At 51.6% G+C, this 15,136-nt stretch overlaps 1 protein-coding gene across 2 annotated transcripts in view; it reads right to left on the bottom strand.

Annotated features, from left to right (window-relative positions):
* CHD6 (chromodomain helicase DNA binding protein 6) overlaps positions 1 to 15,136 on the bottom strand; it is a 146,208-nt gene that overhangs the window by 18,340 nt on the left and 112,732 nt on the right. For both annotated transcript variants that reach the window (XM_036246023.1, XM_036246022.1), the window contains exons 27-30: positions 8,051 to 8,111; positions 7,172 to 7,388; positions 4,058 to 4,266; positions 1,107 to 2,675 (exon numbers count right to left, since the gene is read on the bottom strand). In XM_036246023.1, coding sequence (XP_036101916.1) covers positions 1,107 to 2,675; positions 4,058 to 4,266; positions 7,172 to 7,388; positions 8,051 to 8,111 — 2,056 coding nt within the window. The remainder of the gene's footprint in view (positions 1 to 1,106; positions 2,676 to 4,057; positions 4,267 to 7,171; positions 7,389 to 8,050; positions 8,112 to 15,136) is intronic.

The raw sequence follows: 15,136 nt of genomic DNA, 5'->3' as shown, positions 1-15,136 counted from the left end.
TTATGATTCAACACGGCAGCCATCCTTGGTGGCCTGGGGTGAGGATGGGCAGGGTCACAGACGGGCTTCTCCTGTCCTTATCTCAGCTGGTGTGACAACTTTAACTCGGGTTCTGAAGGCTTCCCAAGACAACCACTCATCACAGTGACTAAAATCAAAGGCTGGGAAATCACTGTATTTACATTCCTGCAAGGCATATAAAAATCTCAGGGCATCTAGATTTTTTTTATTTTTTAAATCCTCACCTGAGGATATTTTTCTATTTGTCTTCAGATAGAGTGGGAGGGAGAGAGAGGAAGAAAGAGAGAAACATCCACGTGAGAGGGACACATTGACTGGTTACCTCCTGCAGTACCTCGACCGGGGCCAGGGACGAACCGCAACTAAGGTACGTGCCCTTGACCGGAATTGAACCCACAACTCATTGGTCAGGGGGCTGACGCTCTAACCATTGAGCAATACTGGCCAGAGCTAGGTTTTTAACATTTTAAAATTCCTTCTAACTTTAACCTTCACCTAAGATTCCCGTATTTAAAAAGATCAAATCTACTTGTATTTTTGTTGAGTTCCTTATAATTTTATTTTAATTTCTGTTGAGTTACTAAAAAAACTCTCAACCAAACGCACCAACATTAAGTCACAGGGTTTGACAATGACATGAATAAATGGTGCTATCCATCTTCACCTTAACAAAATCTGTTTGTATTTTTGTGGCGTGCCTGGAAACTTACAGGTTCCTGAGGTGCCCTGGCCGTGCTGCTCTACTCGTGGCTGGAGGTGCCTTGTCTGGTGGAACAGCAACCCCTTCCCCTCCATGCTGCCGCCTCTACCCGCCACCGGATAAGAAGCTCGCCGCCCCTGCCTCAGTCACACGGCTGATGAGCAGAGGTGCCCTGACCGCCGCCGACCCTCCTCACTTTCTGGATGCCCGGTTAAGCCACTACCGCATTTTCAGACCAAGGCGGGGACCTTTGGTTTTAAACACATGGTGAGTATTGGCGGAGCCGCTTCAGAAGCGGTCCAACGTTAGCATTGCCCCTCACGCCCCATCCCTACCGCGTAAGAACTGGCTCATCGGAAAGACCACGAGGTCCCACATACTGCACCTTGACCGTGGCCGCTCCCGTCTCTGTCGTAATCGTCTTTACTCTCGAAGTCCACGTCTTCGGATCTGAGCTCACCCCCTTCCGCAGGGTAGGGAGGGAAGCCTTTCTTCCCCCCCGCACTTTCTTTCCAGGGCTCTTTCGGAAGGTCGTGCTTCGCCTGGAACAGCGGCGGCGGGGCAGCAGCGCGCTCCCCCTCCACCACCAGGTGGTTAGCTTTGCTCCTGTACCGGTCGGAGTTATGAGCCGCGGGCTTCTCCACTTCGAAGTCGTCCTTCTCGAGGCCGTGCGCCCACCTGTCCAGGTGCTGGCAGTGGCACTGACAGGCCGCCTGAGGAAAAGGCCCCTGCAGCCTGGCACCCGGGCTGCCGGCCTCCAGGCTGCCTTTCCTGGCTTCCTCTGCACGGAGACCTCGGCTCTCTTCCCCCGGCACAGGAGCGGCGGGCTCGGTCGGAGGCAGAACCTCTGGCCTTCCCCTCATGCCTGCTGCCATGTCCAAGTTCTCCTCCTCGTTTTCCTCCTCTTCCTCTTCCTCATCACTGTGGTTCTGATTCAAAATCAAATTACTTTCTAAACTTTTGTTTTCTAGTAAATCGATTAACTGCTGCTCTGATGACAGGTTTCTTTTGGGGTCACAGACACTTAGATTACACATATCGACAAACCCACTTTCGTTTCCTTGATCTAAGGAAGGGGAAGCCAGCGGCCGGGGGGCTTCGGGTCTCTGCCCTCCCTGGTTGCAGCAGAGGTCCTGGTCTCCTGCAAGAGACATCAACAAGTGTTTCCCATTCTTAAGGTTCATTTGAGCGACTCCTGCTTCCAAACTATCCATGAGAGAGGGGCCCACAGCGACTTCCGCCTCGTGGCCACCAGGCGGGCAGGTGGCAGCTGCACTGGCTGAGATGGCCACGGCGTCTGTTCTGGACTCTGCCTCGGTACCTGGGCTCTCCGGAAGAGGGCGTGGCTCTCGGCCGAGCACCTTCTTACCGTACATCATGCTCTCCAAGGCCTCGGGCAGCAGGCTCTCCTCGTGGGTGATGGAAATGACATCCTGAACTTTAGAAATAAAGTTTTCACATGTCATGTCAGATAAGCTGCCCCCTGGTGGACCAAGATGATCATCTCTACCTTCTATTTTCCCCAGACTCTCAGGTTCCGTGTCAAGGGACTCTGAAGTCCTGCTCATTTGTGTGTAGGTAAGAGATTCATAGAGTTTGGAGTTGGTCTGGTAAAGGCAACAGAGACTTTCTGGAGCTTGGGTGTCAGGTCTTTTATGCTGGGCGTAGTTTCTGTAGGCGTCCAGGAAGGACAGCTGGGGGTCGGTCATGATGTAGCAGTCAGTGCGGTTCAGCCCGTGCTTGGCGGTGCCGATGAGCAGGTCCCGATCGTGCTTCCCACACTCCCACCACACTGGGAGGTAGAGGCTGGGCCTGCACAGCTGGAGGCGCTCGTGCAGCTGAGGACACGTGAGCACCTGCTCGCGGACCTTCCGTAACAGTTCAATTCGGTACAGAGTTCTTGCGGCCCGTTCCTCAGTGATGGGTTCAACATAGATGGTGGGATCTGGGGGACCTGGAATGGTAAACAAAGAGCCCATCACTTTAGGTAGACCTGGGATACCTGCTGCCCACCTGATTCTTACAGTTCAACTCCCCAGTTCCTTAGCACGGCCGTCTCAGGTGTGTGTGCCCCTGCCAACATGAGAAGCTAAAAGAGCATGGAGGGTTTTCATGAAACAAGGACAGATCCAGCAGGTCAAAGAGCACAGACATGTTAGTTCTGGAAGCAAGGTTAGTTCCCCTGCAGTGAGCGTGTGCTACGTGACCCTCTGCACTGGCACTTTACACATGTACTTCTCCCAGAAATGCGAGGATATGCCCACATCATCCTGTTTTAAAAGATAAGGAAATATGCTCAGATAAGCTAACCTGCTCCAGATGAAAGAACCAGATCTCAAATCAGGTCTTGTTGGAGGAACTCCAAGGTCCAGCTCTTCCCAATCTACCCAGCTCCCTGGCTTGAGTGGAAACACACCAGCCATGCCACATGGGCAGGTGCTGGGCTGTCTGCACCTGCCGCCGACAGCACAGACCTGAGCAGACTTAGTGCACGGGTTAGTTCTCCTAAAACACAGGCACGGCCCAGAGCAAGTTCATCTACAAGTACAAAAGCACAGACCCGAGCTGGGCAGACTTAGTGCACAGGTTAGTTCTCCTAAACACAGGCATGGCCCAGAGCAAGTTCATCTACAAGTACGAGGCTGAGGGGTCTCTGAGGAAGCGGCTGCGAGTGACCCCAAGCAGGGAGAAACTCCTCGGAAGTGGTCTCTATCAGATCAGGGAAGTCTGAGGACAGCCACTCCCTTTCTCTAGATACAAGTGGACACATGAGGACATAAAGATTTAATCTAAGAAAGGTGCAAGGTTCACAGGATAAATCTCTACGAGACTTAAAAAACTAAAACTATACTTTGGAAAAGGTGATTAACAGTAGTCTCAATATTTCTGTGAGGTTTTTTGTTGTTGTTGTTAATCCTCACCCAAGGATGTTTTTCCATTGATTTTTAGATAGAGTGGAAGAGAGGGAGGGAGGGAGACAGAAATATCGATGTGAGAGAGACACATCCATTGGTTAACTCGTGATCCTGACCAAGGCCAGGGATCGAACCTGCAACCCAGGTACGTGCCCTTGACTGGGAATCCAACCCACGACCCTTTGGTCCACGGGCTGAAGCTGTAACCACTGAGCCAAACCGGCCAGGGCTTCTGTGAGAGATGATATTTTATGAGGGTGGACCCAATTGGGAGTTCATACATTTGCGGAAAACCCACGTGTCTTTGCCTGAACTCTTCAGGTAGACTCCATGTCTGTAATTGCACCTAACATACTCTGAACCTGAAAACAAGCATGTTGTTTCCGGGTCTCCTCTGGGATAGCATGACAGAGCTTCTCACCGCCATCCTTCCACGCGGGCAGGCGACAGACGTGCCGGCACATGGCCACGAAGCTGTAGAAGTAGTGCTCCAGGCTCTCGTCCGACTTCTTGTCCAGACGAGAGATGATGCGGAACTGCGTCCAGTCGAAGGCTTTCTTTTCTTGATCGTAAACAACACCAAAGGAAGACACTGTTCTGTAGAAGTCTGCTTGTTCCCTCCTTGTCCACCTGAGATGTAATCAGAAAGGGTGGGTTATTTCTCCTTCTTTTATAAAACCAACAATTATCTTACTAAACACCTACTAGGAGACTATAAAGTCAAGAAAGCAGGTAGGGCTGGGGTGTCTACTGTTATTGCTTGTTTTTATTTACATTAAATTGGGCCGACAGGCCCATAAACAAGAGTCCATCACCAGACGAGCACCCCCACCCTCCTCTCTCCTGGTACTCACCTCTCAATGTCTAAACCCCGAATGTCTGTTTGTGATCACTTGCCTCATCAACTTGAGAAACTACCCAGTTAAGTTCCTCCTGGGAGAAAGATTTTCATAATACTGTGTATGCTTACACATTTTGCCTTACTTTTTGGCCCTGAATGAGATCCTAGAGTCACAGAATCCTGGAGGGACCTCCCAGACCATTAAATCCGCCTCCTCCACTTGACAGATGAGGAAACTGGTCCAGAGAAGGGAAGCAGCTCCCGCAGCCACACACCTCCCTGGACCCCCTATCGTACATCAGCTTTCTTCCTGGTTATGCAGGCAGGTTGCCTGTATCAATTCTTTTCTCTAGAACACAAAGGCTCTTCAGCCTTTATGGCCTATAGGATTAGGATAACGACTTCGGGAGTTGAAAGATTATGCTCCACCATAGCTTTTGAGGGGCTTTGGGCCCCGTACTCTTCACCCCAGGAGAGAAGTAAGGAGCGCAGAAGGGTGTCAGAGGAAGCGTGAGATGCAGGGGAGGAGGGGGGTCTGGCTCTTCTCTTGGGAGCTGTGAAAGATAGAAGAAATATTTCCCCTGAATTACCAAATTTCATAAAGCCAGGAGTGCAAAGTAACCGAATGTGGTGTGTGGTGGTGTTTTAATTCCCTGGATGTTGTTACATCAGAGGGATGGAGAGAGGTAAAGACTGAAGAACTGCAGCTTCACCCTTTTCCTGTGGCACCCTCCTGCCTGTGCTGGCCCTCCGGCCTGTGCTGGCCCTCCTGCCTGTGCTGGCCCTCCTGGCCTGTGCTGGCCCTCCTGGGCTGTGCTGGCCCTCCGGCCTGTGCTGGCCCTCCTGGGCTGTGCTGGCCCTCTGCTGGCCCTCCTGCCTGTGCTGGCCCTCCTGGGCTGTGCTGGCCCTCTGCTGGCCCTCCTGCCTGTGCTGGCCCTCCTGGGCTGTGCCGGCCCTCCGGCCTGTGCTGGCCCTCCTGGGCTGTGCTGGCCCTCTGCTGGCCCTCCTGCCTGTGCTGGCCCTCCTGGCCTGTGCTGGCCCTCCTGGGCTGTGCTGGCCCTCTGCTGGCCCTCCTGCCTGTGCTGGCCCTCCGGCCTGTGCTGGCCCTCCTGGCCTGTGCTGGCCCTCCTGGGCTGTGCTGGCCCTCTGCTGGCCCTCCTGCCTGTGCTGGCCCTCCTGGGCTGTGCTGGCCCTCTGCTGGCCCTCCTGCCTGTGCTGGCCCTCCGGCCTGTGCTGGCCCTCCTGCCTGTGTTGGCCCTCCTGGCCTGTGCTGGCCCTCCTGGGCTGTGCTGGCCCTCTGCTGGCCCTCCTGCCTGTGCTGGCCCTCCGGCCTGTGCTGGCCCTCCTGCCTGTGCTGGCCCTCCTGGCCTGTGCTGGCCCTCCTGGGCTGTGCTGGCCCTCTGCTGGCCCTCTTGCCTGTGCTGGCCCTCCTGGGCTGTGCCGGCCCTTCTGCCTGTGCTGGCCCTCCTGGGCTGTGCTGGCCCTCCTGGGCTGTGCTGGCCCTCCTGCCTGTGCTGGCCCTCCTGGGCTGTGCCGGCCCTCCGGCCTGTGCCGGCCCTCCTGGCCTGTGCCGGCCCTCCTGGCCTGTGCTGGCCCTCCTGCCTGTGCTGGCCCTCCTGGGCTGTGCTGGCCCTCCTGGGCTGTGCCGGCCCTCCGGCCTGTGCTGGCCCTCCTGGGCTGTGCTGGCCCTCTGCTGGCCCTCCTGCCTGTGCTGGCCCTCCTGGGCTGTGCCGGCCCTCCGGCCTGTGCTGGCCCTCCTGGGCTGTGCTGGCCCTCTGCTGGCCCTCCTGCCTGTGCTGGCCCTCCTGGGCTGTGCTGGCCCTCTGCTGGCCCTCCTGGGCTGTGCCGGCCCTCCGGCCTGTGCTGGCCCTCCTGGGCTGTGCTGGCCCTCTGCTGGCCCTCCTGCCTGTGCTGGCCCTCCTGGGCTGTGCCGGCCCTCCGGCCTGTGCCGGCCCTCCGGCCTGTGCTGGCCCTCCGGCCTGTGCTGGCCCTCTCTAGGTTAACTCTCAGACAGGTAAGCAGCTCCTGGCAATTAGTATTCTCCTTCTGGGCTGGCTCTTTTTTTTAATCCTCATATGAGGACGTTTATTGATTTTTTTTTGAGAGAGAAAGGGAAGGGGGAGTGTGAGGGAGAGAGAGAGAAACATGAATGTGAGAGAGAAACACCAACTGGTGGTTTCCTGTGCATGCCACAACCAGGGATTGAACTCGCAACCTAGGTATGTGCGCTGACCGGAAATCAAACCCACAACCTTTCATTGTATAGGACGACGCTCCAACCGAGCCACACCAGCCAGGGCTAGGCTGGCATTTTTTGGTATTTATTGTTCTCAAAGGCTTGACAAAGACTGGTAGCTATAAGACAGCTTCAATGCACACTATTCACTTTGCCAATAAAGAACATGTCCAATATATGCCTTTTGTCAGCTTATCCAGCATGGTGTTTTTACGTCCCATCTCCAGAGACTGGAGTCCCACTTGGGAAAGAGGGCCAAGATGGAGAATAATGGTCTTGGAGTTGCGGACAGAGGTGCCTGGATCTCACCAGACTCCCCAGTCAGCGAACAGGGGCCCCTGGAGGCTGGACCAGTGAACCCTGAGACCCCGGGCCTCAGAGGGAACGCACAGCTTGCAGCACTTCCATTTCCGTCGCCCAGCGGCAGCTCAGCACCCCCTCCCAGCCACTGGGCTCACCTCTTTTGGACATCCTTGTTGATGAGGTCCATCTCGGAGGTTCTCCTGAACATCTCTTCCTGGACCCAATATCCTTGGTTAGCTGGTCCCAGGATTTCAGGCCGGCAGAGTTCCTTGCGGTTGCAGCGCTGGTAAATAGTGACCAGCCGTCGGAGCCGAGCTGTGAGCGCAGATGAAACTGGCCAGGGTGATTTGTCTGGGTCGGAGCCATCCTGGGCTTCAAACATCAGTGAGGACATTAGTATTGACAAACAGAACCCAAACAGAGCTGACTCAAAAGCTCAGTCAGCTCCGGAGCTGGGCACAGCTGGCAGGGCTGAGACTTTGCTTCAGAAGCAGCGTGGCTGTGGCTGGCTGCTCTCTCTCGGATACAAATGGGCCTGTCTGGGGGCAGAACTGATTCAAGGACCCTCCTCTAAGCCCGGAACAAGCAGACCTTCTGTGGCCTCTCCACAGAGAACCAAGGGCTTTGGTGTAGCTGGGTTTTTCAATTGCCAAAGACTATTGAGTGTGAATTCAGAAAAACAAAGCAAAACAACCCAAACCGAACTAAACCCCCCTAACTTTCCTCTACCAAAACCTTAAAAGAAAAACAAACAAATAAAACAAAATCAAGGAAACTACAATTCCTTTGTTTCTCAGACGCCACCCTGACTTGCGACAACATCAGGGATTCACTTGCAAGTTTAATCCAGGTGGGGGAACCCTGCCAGACCACGCTGCAGCTCCGTGCGCGCCTCCAGGCAGGGGTGATGACGGTCAACTTACTTGGCTTTTTACAAGAGCCTCCTTAAAACACAGCATTTTGATTACATATGAACTACACAGCTATGAACTGGGACCTTACTTTTCTTTGCCTTCAGAAGGTCACAGTCTCACCTGCCCGGCTGTCATCCTTCTTTTCGCCAAAAATGCCATCCCCTCCATCGCTGGAACTCTCCTAGGGACAAACGAAGTCATCAACACAACTGCAACGTGGAAGAAAGCACCCTGGGCAGCCTTTATCCAGAAGGAACACACACACACACACACACACGCGCGCGCGCGAGCTCTCCTGCCCACAAACATCTCAAAGGCCAAATGATCCCTGAGAAATAAAGTTCACTTCTGCAGTTTTAAAAGAGCCAGAAAGCAGTTGATTTAAAAATAAGCATGCCCTGCCCCCGCACTGTGAAATAACCCCGTCTGTAGAGAATTACCGTTTAGGGAAAGATGGAGTTGAATGCTCTCCCTGGCAACTGCATTTTACAAGCACTGCTTCAGCTGTGAATTTAAATATTTGCTTTACCATCTTCACTCGCAATTTAATAGTCATTTCACAAAGGCCGTGCCTGCGTTTCCGTGATGGGAGAGCATCATGCTCATGCTCATTAGAGCCGGCTTACTTCACAGCAACAGACGCTATTTCCCTGAAACACGGCCGCTCCAGGCATGAGACCTGATGTGTAAATTCCCGGGAATTTAAAATTAAAATCACACTCTGAGGTTCCAAATGAATCTGGAGTAATGTCACAGGCATAAAGTTTCTCCAAGTGGGAGCATTCTTCAAACTGGCTCTGATGCATTCCTTCATGAACCCCTTCTTGGTCCCAGGAATGGAACTTTAAAAGCTCCTATAGCCTTGGCCACTTTGGCTCGGAGGTTAGAGCGTTGGTCTGCAGACCAAAGACTTGCGGGTTCGATTCCGGTCAAGGGCACGTACCTTAGTTGCAGTTTGGTCCTGGCCCTGGTTGGGGTCGTGCAGGAGGCAACCACTCGATGTGTCCCTCTCATACCAACGTTTCTCTTTCTCTCTCCCTCCCTCCCACTCTATCTGAAGATAAATGGAAAAATACCCTTGGTTAGGATTTAAAAAAAAAAGAAAAGCTCCTTATATATAAGGTGTGTGGAGTTCGGGAAGAAAGAGTGCTCTTTTTCCACTGGACTTCATTTTTAACATGAAAACGTGGTTTTTTGTTTTTTTTTTTTGACTAGCATCTTTTGACCCAAATGATGGGAGAGAATAACCCCAGAGCGAAACTCTGGCCATGTCAGAGCACAGGCTGGGCGGGAAGAAGGACCAGCAAGCTGTTTTGTGTGGCCCTCAAGGTAGAAATGGGTTTTACATTTTTAAAGGGAAGGAAGAAGAAAAAGAAGGGAAAAGGGAGAGGGAGAGGGAGAAGATCCGTGACAGACTGTAGGTGGTCCCCAGGCCTAAGATATTATTCTCTGGTCCTTTGCAGAAAAGGTCTGCTGTCTCTTGGACTAGCACACAGGAGACCAGTAACCCAGGTACAGTGGCAACGGAGAGACACCTACAACAGGCAACAGTCAAATTCAAACCACTCTTGCCCTGGCCTGTGCGGCTCAGTTGGTTGGAGCGTTGTCCCGTACACTAGAAAGTGGTGAGTTTGATCCCTGTTGGGGCATGTACAGGAGGCAATTGATTGATGTTTCTCTCTCTCTTCCTTTTCCTCCCTCCCTCCCTCTGAGATCAATTAAAAAAAAAATCAGCCTAGCCAGCCAGTGTTGGCTCAGTAGTTGAGCCATCGACCCATGCACCAAGAGGTCACTGGTTCGATTCCTGGTCAGGGCACATGCCCAGGTTGTGGGCCCCATCCCCAGTGAGGGGCATGTGGGAGGTGGCCAATCGATGTTCTCTCTCATCGCTGTTTCTCTCTCTCTCCCTCTCCCTCTCCCTTCCTGTCTCTCTACAATCAATGAAGAAAAAAAATCAAACCACTCCCTCGAGCCCCTCATAACATGGAAGGACTGAGAGAAAGCTGAACGGCACAGAGGAGCAGGGGTGCATCTGTGGGTGCGTGTCCTTCTTGCCAGAGTAGTGAAGAGGGCTCACGTTACTGGGAACTGTGTTACTTAAGCACCGTGCAAAATCCTCTAGGTGACATTTCATTTAGTTCTCAGAACTGCCTCACGAGGGAGAAACTACTACCCACATTTTACAGAAAACAAGCCAGACAAAGGTTCTGTAACTTGCCCAAGGTAACAGGGCTGTAAGTGGCAGAACTGGGTTTCAGACACAGTCGGCTGATGAGGGCCCACTTTCAACCTCTAGATACGAAAAAAGAGCAACGAGAGTCCGGCTGAGTTCTGTTGTGGAGAGTGGAACATACTGAGGTTCGGAAAACAGGAGTTTAACTTCTTCCTTGGCCCAAACTGTTTCCTGCCATCTAAGTCACTGAAGAGTGGAAACGTCAGCTGACCCACTGCACCGTTTTGAAGTAGCACTTACATCTGCCACCTCATCCCCTCCCACTGTTTAGGTAGCTAAAAAATGGGCAAAAAATAACCAACTCTGCCTTATATCCTTTCCTGCCATGGAGAACATTTTCCAGTATCCTTAGTATCCACGGAGATCCTCTGAACGCTGAAATTTGTAATTACAGACAGTTTCAGGCCGACAAATGTCCTACGGCCTATAAAATGTGGGGGTCAGGCGCCGGAGCTACAGTGCTCCTTATTGAGACACATAGGAGCCTGCTGCGGCAGCACCGCACCCCAAACCCCCGGGGTGCCTTCCAGCTTGGTGGAAGGCAGACACACACGACATCTGGGTTTCCCTTCCAGTCCACCTAGTAGTTTCTGTTGGTGCGAGGCAGTGAACATCCACTGACTCCTTCCCTCTCGGAGGGCCTTCCCTCTCCGGAAATGACAGGATGGAGAAAGACGTCACAACCTCAGCTAACAACCAGCTAACAGGAGCGTGTGGTGTGCGCAGCAGTGACAGGCGGGGGTTGCAGAAGCGCACCAGGAGCCCAGGGCTGTGGTGTGTAGTTTAACACCTGGTAGCCCAAGTTCTTCCTATGTGAGGCATCATGACAGAAACAGCCAAGCTCGAAGAGGTATAAATCACTCATTTCAGAGTGAAGGGTTCCAGAGAGTGCTGACAACAAGGACATCAAAACAGAGGAACTAGCCCCAGCTGGTCTGCCTCAGTGATTGAGGTGTCGGTCCTTGGACTGCAGGGTTGTGGGTTTGATTCCCGGCCCTGGGAGGCAGATAATTGATGTTTCTCTCTCACATCGATGTGTCTCTCCCTCCCTTCCACCCTCTCCAAAAATCAATGGAAAAATATACTCAGATAAGGATCAACAAACAAACAAACAAAGGAACCTGACTCTCACAAGCAGTGTCTCATCTCGGGCACGCGTGTGTTTGGAGCCCGACAGTCCACTGCTCTCTGGCCTTGGGCAAGATGCTCCATCTCAAGCTCAGTTCTCCATTTGTAAAATGGAAAGAATATGCTTTATAGGGTGACTGTGGGCCACCAATGGGTCAATTATGTAAAGTATTTCATATGCTGGTACAAAGCAAATGTCCAACAAATGGTACCTGGGAAAGAGAAAATACTAATGAGCAGTCCCAACTGCTAGGTAATTACTTAGTATTTCTATCTTTCAACTAAAATGTGTACTCCAAGGAATCCTTCCCAGCATAATAAACAGCAACAAAGTTCTAACGAAACCCAGGTAAGTAGGTTGCCACATGCTGTATATTACGCGTACTTTTTATTTCTGTGCGGACAAGGATTTCAGACAAGAGGAAACCGAGGAGTGGGGAGGTTGACAATCTGGTCCAGTGTTACACAGAGTTTTTAAGCGGTGAATGGAATTCAAAGCCTGAAGTCTGACTCCAGAGGTGAGCTCTAACCACTGAGGCGGCCTCTGGTGGGCACTAAGAGTAACTTCTCCATGGGGGCGTGGGGCTCTGTCCTCCTCTGAAAATAAGGTCTAGTCTCCCTCGCTTGTGGCTGCTCCTCAGGCCTGGCTGCCTCCGGGTGGTCTGGGTGGAGGCAGAGGTAGTGGCAGCGGCAGCAGAGACCCCGGGGGCCTGCAGACCCAGAATTCCCTCTACGCTTATGAGAGCCCACAGCCCACACACGGTTACGAGCGCCCTTCTCACAGGCAGCAAACAAGTGTCTCCTGAGTGCCAGGGGCTGTGCTGGGTTGCGGGGTACGGCGGGGGCCCTTCTAGAGCCCACGGTCTGACGGTTATGAACACACATAAATGCTGGCCACGCATCGTGGTAAGTGCTCCTCTACACAGAGGGAAAACAAGGAGCCACCCACTCTGCCAGGTCCCAATTGGGTGGGGAAGCCACCGAAGAGATGACTTCGAGCTTCATGCTGAAGGGCTCAGGAGCTCGCAGGAGAAGAGAAGAGCTCTCTGTGCAGGGGCGACGGGAGGGACAAAGGTGGAGTGAAAAAGATCCTGGGTTTTCATTTGCAGGAAAACCAAGCACCCTCCAACTCTTGTACTAACTTCATGCGGAAAGTAAATACAGCAAATGTCAATAACATAAAATGGAAAGATCATGCAATTCAGAGAAAGATGTGACCATGGGAGACACTGCTCTTGTGTCTTTTAGCTAGTATGTTTATTTATTTTTATTTTTTTGTAGCTGATGGATGATTTGAACTTCCTCTTTTCTTTTTCACTTTTTTTTACCCTCTCTCGAGGACATTTTTCCATTTTTTTGTTCGGATAGAGTGGGAGGGAGAGAGAGAAAGAGAGAGAGAGAGAAACATCGATGTGAAAGGGACACATCGAGTGGTTGCTACCCGCACGACCAACCAGGGCCGGGGACAAACTGCAACCGAGGTACATGCCCTTAGCGGGAACCGAACCCGGGTCTCTCTGGACCGCAGGCCAAGGCTCTAATCGCTAAGCCAAACCGGCCAGGGCTGAACTTCCTCTTTTCTAGAATGGAGATAAGAATAATGCCCAACTGACGGGAAATGCGCTTTGTCAGCTTGGAAGTACTCTACATTCCAATATCACTGTGTGAGTTCAGAGAACCCTCAAACTCTTAACTCGTAAGAAAAGGGTGATTTTTCAGTTCCTAACTGAATTTTTCCTACAGCGGGGTCAGACACTTCAGGCATCACTCTCCTGTAAGATCCCCCAGCTCGCTGTGGACAGGACCCCACCCCCGGCACACGGCCTGGTTTCAGAGGCAGCGCGAGCAGGGACTAGGCACTCAGTGACGACGCCTGCGTGAGAGCGGTGCCCCTGCCGCCTCCCATCACACACCAGGTTCGGTAGAAAGCGCTCGTTTATCATTCCGGGCTCCAGGCCTTTCCAAACACAACCAGACTTTTAGACTAACTGCTTTAGAAGGTCTCTGTAGGTTCATGGATGCTCGCTGCTTCTGAAATCTGTCCACCAAAGTTCCTCTGGTGTTAAAACAGAGAGAGGCTGGGGAAAGGGAGTAGACTAGATCATCTCAAATGTCCCTTCTAACTTAACATTCTAGGAGTCTCTGCCTGCCGGGATTTAAGAGGACACCTTCTCGCAGTGTGCTCTGGAAGGCACCCGAGTAGTGAGGGGTCTGGAGACGATGTGATATGAAGAAAGGCAGAGGAATTAGGGCTACTTCACCTGCAGAGATTTAAAGAGATTAAGGTTGCTAGCTGAACTCAAGAATGTAAAATCCTATTGGAGAGGAAAGAAGAGTTTTGTTCTTTGCAGCACCAAGAAAACCAGACACAATCTACGGAACCAACTGGGAGCCAGATAGCCGAGTGAGTATAAGGAAGAATCACCCAAACTAAAATGGCTTCCCTGGAAGGCAGCACATTCCTCCTCTTTTCCCAGGGACCCACGGAAATACCTGAACCTACCTGGAGTGATCCCGATAGCAAAGATGCAGAGAACACTCAGGGACCACGCAGACGGGTGTTAGGGCTCCCAGTCTATTAACTGTTACCCTTTCCGTTTAATTCAGAGGAATTACTCCAGTCGGGAGGCTCTGGGCTTCTTCAACCCTGCTTGCGGACCTGCCTGCGGACAGAGCTGGAAGGCGGAAATGCCCAACCAGCACTGTCAGCGCAGGAGGCGTGGGGGCGGGGTGGGGGTGGGCAGCAGATGCTTCAGATGTTGCTGTTCTTCTACAGTGGTTACTTGAGCACACGGACCAGGAGTCAAGCTTCATCTGTTATAGAATCTGTCCACCTCAAAATCTGGGGGAAGCCACTCTCCATTCCATCTGCTTTTGATTATGTTGAATTTATAACCCAGGTTTTAGGGGTTTGAAGAGCAAAATAAATAATACAGGCATTAATTTTATAAATGAATCAAAATGTCATTCCAGAGGCATTTTGCCTTACAAGAAAACTTAAGTTATTTGTTCAGCTCTGCTACAACCCCTTCAGTGCCCAGAGCTCTCCAAGGTCACAGATGGACAGGTTAAACAGCTAAACTTCATGGTGAACAGCTCTCAGCAGGCCTGGCCTGCAGGTGGGCAGGTGGCTGCCTTGTCATAGAGCCGCTGCTGGGAGGAAGGCCCATGTATGTGCAACTGAAATACTACTGTCTACTTTCTTGGTTAAGAAACGAATGCTTGACTGGAAAAGAGAATACCAGAACACCGGGAACATCTAGCTGAACTCGAACACCGAGCAGCTGGAGAAGTTGGCAGCATTCTCCTGGGCCTAAATCTGCTCAGCTCTCAAAAAGGGCATTGACATCTGAGTGTTTATGTCACACAGCTGAGGTGAGTATTGAATGAAACAAATGGAAAAAGTGCTTTGGAAACAGTAAAGTTCCATATAAGAATAAAACATTACTTTCATTTCTTTGGTACTTGAGTTGTTTTCTAAGAAAAATACACCCTAAATTCCAGACAAAAGAAGTAACAGAATAAGCTATGGACCAAAATGGCAGAATTTGGAATTTTAATGGCCAAGACCAGAACCCCATTTCCTTCAGGTCCAGGGTCTACAGCTTCATGCTGATTTGCTTCAATCCAAGACACTGGGGGAGATATGGAAACACAGCTTTGAAAAATAATTATTTCCTACTTTGGGAAAAGTGATGTCATTATTACTATTACAGGAATCAGAGCTGATGGAAGCCAAAGTAAATATCACACATTCTCCAAACTAGAACCAAGAGAAAAGAATTGATAACTTTTAGGTGGTGACCAGGAGAAGAGGAGAGATTATTTTGGCAATGGAGTAAGTA

This window comes from Molossus molossus, unplaced genomic scaffold (genome assembly GCF_014108415.1).
Source record: "Molossus molossus isolate mMolMol1 unplaced genomic scaffold, mMolMol1.p scaffold_m16_p_6, whole genome shotgun sequence".
In the NCBI taxonomy this organism is placed as follows: domain Eukaryota; kingdom Metazoa; phylum Chordata; class Mammalia; order Chiroptera; family Molossidae; genus Molossus; species Molossus molossus.
This window is presented reverse-complemented; position numbering and strand designations above follow the sequence as displayed.